The sequence below is a fragment of the Platalea leucorodia genome (genome assembly GCF_965183815.1).
Source record: "Platalea leucorodia genome assembly, chromosome: 11".
Classification (NCBI taxonomy): domain Eukaryota; kingdom Metazoa; phylum Chordata; class Aves; order Pelecaniformes; family Threskiornithidae; genus Platalea; species Platalea leucorodia.
Window position 1 is genome coordinate 5,597,192 of NC_138833.1, and position 6,000 is coordinate 5,603,191.

At 38.2% G+C, this 6,000-nt stretch overlaps 1 protein-coding gene across 1 annotated transcript in view; it reads right to left on the reverse strand.

Annotated features, from left to right (window-relative positions):
- Positions 1-4,555, reverse strand: part of LCP2 (lymphocyte cytosolic protein 2) — a 32,743-nt gene extending 28,188 nt beyond the window's left edge. The window contains exons 1-2 of the mRNA XM_082324150.1: positions 4,275-4,555; positions 774-836 (exon numbers count right to left, since the gene is read on the reverse strand). Of these exons, the coding sequence (XP_082180276.1) occupies positions 774-836; positions 4,275-4,352 (141 nt within the window). The 5' untranslated portion in view covers positions 4,353-4,555. The remainder of the gene's footprint in view (positions 1-773; positions 837-4,274) is intronic.
- Between the last annotated feature and the right edge of the window lie 1,445 nt (positions 4,556-6,000).

A 6,000-nucleotide genomic window follows, 5' to 3' on the forward strand; every position in this document is an offset into this window, starting at 1 on the left:
AGAAGAGGTATGCGTAGATTTCCCCACTATGACTAATTATACAGATGATCAAAATGACTACTTTTGGGGAAAACAGAAGAGTTAATATTTGGAAATAAAATAAAAGTAAAATTAAGTAATACTAAAAGCCCTTACACGTCTTCGTGGATGTGTATTTAAGACCTGAAAACAGCAGCTATATCAGTGGAAGTTGTCGGCTTTTCTAAAGTTAAGCCAAGTTGTTGGTAAAGCCTAGAGCAATCTTGGTTTAAACCCACTGGGACTTCGCTTACTAGTTTTGGTGCTCTTAAAGTTCATTGATTTTGTGTATTGCTGCAGAAGTAATCTAATTTTAACTATAGAAGCATGAAACTGCGATTACAATAGAAGGCCAGTCGTTCTGACCAGGTCTGTGTCTTCTTTAGTAGGAGAGGACAATTAATAAATGTGACTTTTCTGTACTTAGTATTTGAAAACAAGCACTTCCTATAAAGGATGAAATGAATTCAAGACAAGATTGTGGTTTTATAACTTCTCTATCAATCAGTTTAAAAAATGCTAATATATATGCATATTAAACAACATGCTTGGGTTCCCAGCATTCCATATGTAAAGCAAGATGTCTGGCTGATTTCAGCAAAGGCGTTTGCTTCTCACATTTACACCTCGGTAACCATCTGCGAGCTAAGTACTTTGCATCTGCCGAGGGAAAGTGAGGAGGAGTCGAAACAATCGCTAGATTGGAATTTTATAGGAAGGAATTTTACAGGAAGGAATTTTACAACTCTACTTACCAAAAACCTTTGTCCATTTATGCTGTGCTTTCTCACGACTTTCTCACAGTCCTTGTACTTTAACTGTCAATGAAAGAAGACGATTATTGCACCCTTAATTGTAAGAATGGATTAAGACACTTTGACATACAGCTAGCTTTGAGGAGATGCTTCAAGTTACCCTTTTGTATGTGAGAGCCTGCCTGAATGGCTCATTTTGGTCTGTAAAGATGGATTTTCAAGACAAAGATTCTTCAGTGAACTTGAGGATTTTCATCCCTTTAGGAATGGATGTGTGTAGTTCCTCACATTTAAAAACCACCTCACAGTTGCCTGGCCCAAAGAAGTATTTGGAAAATGGATAGTTGTGGTACTGACTGGGATGAACAGTTGCAGAAAACTGGAAGTACAGCGAACACCTCAGTGTCTTGGACTACTGAAGCCCTGATCCCAGTCGCTGAGATCATTGTTGTGATGGAAAAGCTTCCTCTTGTGGATGGAAATGTCACTTGTTAATCCTGGAAATTATCTATAATATGTGGAAAGCTTTTCCACAATATTATGTTTTACAGCAGCATCTAGGACAAGGGTAGGCATTTTAGAAGTTGATCATGTACATAAGAAAAGAAAGCTCCTGGTCCTACCAGGCAACAATTTAACAGTAATTTGGGGGACTTAAAAAAAAACCAAACAAATCAAACCAAAAAACTAGCTACATTTAGCAAGACATGACTCTCAAACATTTCCAGTGGATGTCTTAAGGTTTTTTTTTTTTATTTGAACAGTAATAGCATAATGTGAGAACACAGATTATATTTTTGATCTGTCTAGTATGCATTTTTCCTGTTTCAAGTTGATCCAGTCCATACCAGAAGGAACCCAAAGAGCGGGCAGACAAAGTGACTTTTTGGAGCCTTCAAGCCAGAAACTTTAATTAGCGGAAGTTATGCAGACAAATGATCCTGTGCTGCTGGGATAATTCCCCTAAAGCAGAGAACATCTTGTAGGGAGCATTATGTCCTTTCTTAGTTCTATCCTCTTGATTCATTTTAAGGAGTAATCTTGTAACTTGGTGTTATGTGAGAGCAGGTCTTGAAAACATCTGAACAGCTGAGAGAACATTTGTAGGAGCCAACTTCAGTTACTCATATGCAGAAACAGACGAACTCTGCTAAATATTTTAGGATACAGATTAAGACTTGTGCAGATTGAGGACTTAAACCTGTAAATAATATCTCTTTCGTATAGTGAGGGCTATCATGACATTACCAGCACAAGTGTGTATGCAGCAGTGAGCAACTGCTATACTTGGTAGAACACATCAGTGTGACTGAGACCTAATCTCATTCTTAAAGTAATTGATGAAAAATACTGTTTAGTTATTAAAAATAACCCTCAGGATATTACAAATACAAACATCTTTGCTTTTTCTAAAAAAAAATTTAGTCTTTAGAAATTATCTGAAGATTTGTTTCCTTATTGGTCCTTCCTTATTTTGAATACATGGTTTAAATTAACATAGGCTTTATGTTAGCACACCTTGAATCATAAATTAGATGTTATTACTGTTAAGTATGAAGAATTCTTATTTGACAGAAACTGAGGACTTTATTCATGCCAGTAATACATCATAATATTGTTACATAAATTATGGATGTATATGCTGGCTGAATTTTGCTAATATGAAGGTGTAAGCTAACCATGAATTGACAAAAATCTTACCACTGCCCTGTGTCATGACCAATCACTTCGGGTGAGAGAAGATTTGAATGTGATTGTCCTTTGAAAATCATCCCACAATTATCTCAGTTTAGTAGGAACTGAATCCTAGACTTTGAACGTATAGCTGCAGGCAAAATGTATTTGTCAGATGCAAAGAAAGCATTCCTAAGGTATAGCATTCAACCCTTTAATTGTACGTGTGAGGGAAATTGTATGCCTTTACCTGGGGAGATCTGGTCACTTACGGCAGTTGCCCAGACCCGGTCACTTACGGCAGTTGCCCGGACCCGGCTGGATCAGTAGAGGGGACGTACTCAGAAATTAAACTGGGCCCATTCAGTTATGGTAAAACTTACAGTTAATCCTTTTATCACTGCTAAGAATATCAGCTCTTTCAGGAAGCCATTTCCTTTCTAAGTCTCTTGGAAATGGTGATCCAAACCACCATGCACCAGTGTTGTAATGTTTTTTGTATTTGTCTGAAGTTGCCTGTTGATAATGATCTCATCTGTTCCATCTCCAATTCTTCGTTTCGCTTTCCTGTGCCACTAACGCCTGCACCCTAAAATTAGAGGTTTGCAAGTAGCTGGCAGTTTCACTTCTTCGGAGATTTGGTAGACATAGACTTTGTGCTTGATCTGCTTATCTTTATTAGCCAGTTTTGCATTCTAGTATCAAACTTGCCTCAACTCCCCAAAGCAAACTCTTATAGAGCTATAGGAGCTGTTGAAGCAATATTTTTCACATGATTTCAAAATGAAGCCCAAACTGTTCCAGGTTTTGAAAGTCTAGTCTGACAGCTCACTTGAAGATTAACCAGCTATGCCAGCATTACTTGAAAATCTTCCCAAATCTTCTGATTGATCTGAATGTAAATTCCAGGCTGACAGTTTTGGACTTTGGGAGGAACGTATTCAGTTGCAAGGCAGATGGAGCAGGCACTATCTGATGTGAATTGAAAAATGAGCAATTTACAGAGAACACACAGAAATGAAATTTCAGTAAAATTGGCTCAGTTACACATTCTTGGGCAATTACAGAGGTGTCAGCATTGCTGTGCAGAGGATGCCTATTGGCAGTGAATTCCTGTATCGCCTTTCAAAGTATTTCTTCAGTGTGGAAACTCCTCTGCATTGTAAAATGAAATTTATAGATTGTTACAAGTGAAAAAGATGTCAAAAGAAACAGGAATTCCTAGCTAGTCACACAAGGTAGCATCAGGAAAAGTAACCGTGACGGGAAAGGAGGGGTAGCTCATAATCTTGAGCCATGAGTTTTGCCCAAGAAGTTTTAGAACAGGGAAGTCAAACCAAAAGGTGAAAGGTTTTTCCAACTGTGCCTAAAAAATTAGGAGTCTGTCTATCCACAACTGTTAAGTTCCTGGCTGGGTTGTCATAGATGTGACTAGCAAAGACATTCAGAGGCTCACTTGTGAACACTGAGCAATTTGAAAAAAAATCTCTCTTCTGAAAATCATTGGAGGAGACCTAGAAAGCTTGCAATCTTCACACGTTAATGCCTTCTACAGCTGTTAATATACGTTATATTGACAGTTCTGTAGTAAAGCGTATATTTTCTCTGAAAAGCCATGAGTTTCTCTTATACCCAATTTAAAACACACTTTCCAGATTAATTTATAGATTTCACTGGCCAGTTTAGCTCAGCTTCTTAATTGTCAGTGGTTTTGCTTTTAGTTTTGCAGCAAGCTTTCCCCATTATAAAAATATGTAAATTTAGCACAAACAATGTCACAGTAGTTTGCTCCTCCATCCTACAAAGGCAAAACACAATTAAACTTACCATCCTAAAATATTCTGCTAAGTCATCTGGGTTCCACGTAGCCACGTCTGAACGGTAGGGAATGTTTCGCAAATCCATTGTAAGCTTTCTTCTCTAGGCAGTTAGAGAACGTTCATAGCAGTACTATCGATGAAACGGCCATGTATTCCCTGTGTGTGACCACCTCCAGCGTGCCCAGTAATTCCTTTGCCTAATGCCCAGCTGCTTCTGTTTAAGTCCTGTTTTTTTTCAGTTTAGACCGACGTTGTTAGGACATCCAGGAGAGATACTGCTTCCTCTAATACAAAATGGTCTCTTCTCAGAAAAGTCAGCTAGTCAGCCTTACCACTTCCTTTGTCTGAATATAAATAAGTAAACAAGGAAGCACAGCAAAAAGTGTTGAAAATGTTCTGCCTGCTACATATAAGTAAGCTCCTATGCGCCCTATTTGCTTGTAATTGCATACATAAATATTTATGTATTTACACACTCCATACAGTATAAAAATATTGGCATATTATCTGCATAGACATTGCTTACTGCTTCTGTGCAAGTCTAGCCCCGGCAAGCCCCCCTCTAAAGAAGAAAACGTTCACTTAAGAGAAACTTCTTCAACTTATCTCACTACCTGACGTGTCACATTATCTTTCTTTGAATTGTACAACAATAAAAGGTTATTGTTGGAGTTGTACCTAAGGAGGTATGCATGAATTAGGGATGGAATTACAGTCAGCATTCCTTCAAATAAGGATTCTCTCCATGAAACTAAAAAATGGACAAGCTTAGAAGAAAAACTATTACATTGTGATTTTTCAGCTACCTGTAATGAGGATTTTTGTATCTGAAAAAGAATCCACAGAACCGTAATATTACCAGAGGGACATGATAGACTGCATCTGTCATGTATAGCCAACTCAGGCACCATCCTATCAGTAGGTCCCTTTGGTGAGACTACATTTAGTAATTCCAAATGTGCCTGGTTTTTAAAAATAGCCGGCATGTCCAGTCTCCCTTTTCTTGATGTGGAGCTTCCTCTCACAGTTGTTCTGGTATGAATGCTTGGGCTCACTGTTCATATCTGCTCCAGCAGACTGCGCAAGAGGTGGTATTTTGTGAGCTCCCTTTATCAGTAGGAATAGATGCACAGTTCTGAAGCACTGGAGAGGAACGTTTCTCTTCTTTCTAATGAAATGCATCACTCTCACTATTTCTAGTCATTGAAGACCTTCTGACTTGGGTCTGTAATTTGCAAGTGCGTTGCAGATGAGTGGATGTATTTGAGATCGTATCTACAAGTCTCTATAGTATTGTATATAAGAGTTTTCCTTTTGAAATTCACAGTCTGATTTAAAGTAGCTTACTTTTTCTGGAGAAATTTTGGTAAATGATGGCAGCGTGGTATTTAAAACTCTGAAACTAAACTGCTGTAACAGCTGTTCTAAACAGTGCAGCATTTATCAAACACACAAGATATAGCTGTGTTTTATGGGTTCCTATTTGAAATGACCCGTATGAATCATCTGAGGCATGTACTGACAGTATCACAGAAATATCATCTCCTCTCCTTCATTGTAAATTTAGATCTGGGGACAAAATAGGACTAAATTAACTTGTGACAAAGAATCCCCAAAGGAGAAGTTGTTTTGATGGTGCATTATCAGCAGTGGTAAAGGGGAGATTACACAGCGTACATCTCGGACACCCAATCACACGCCATGCCTTTCAACAGAGAAACAAGTTTCTTACA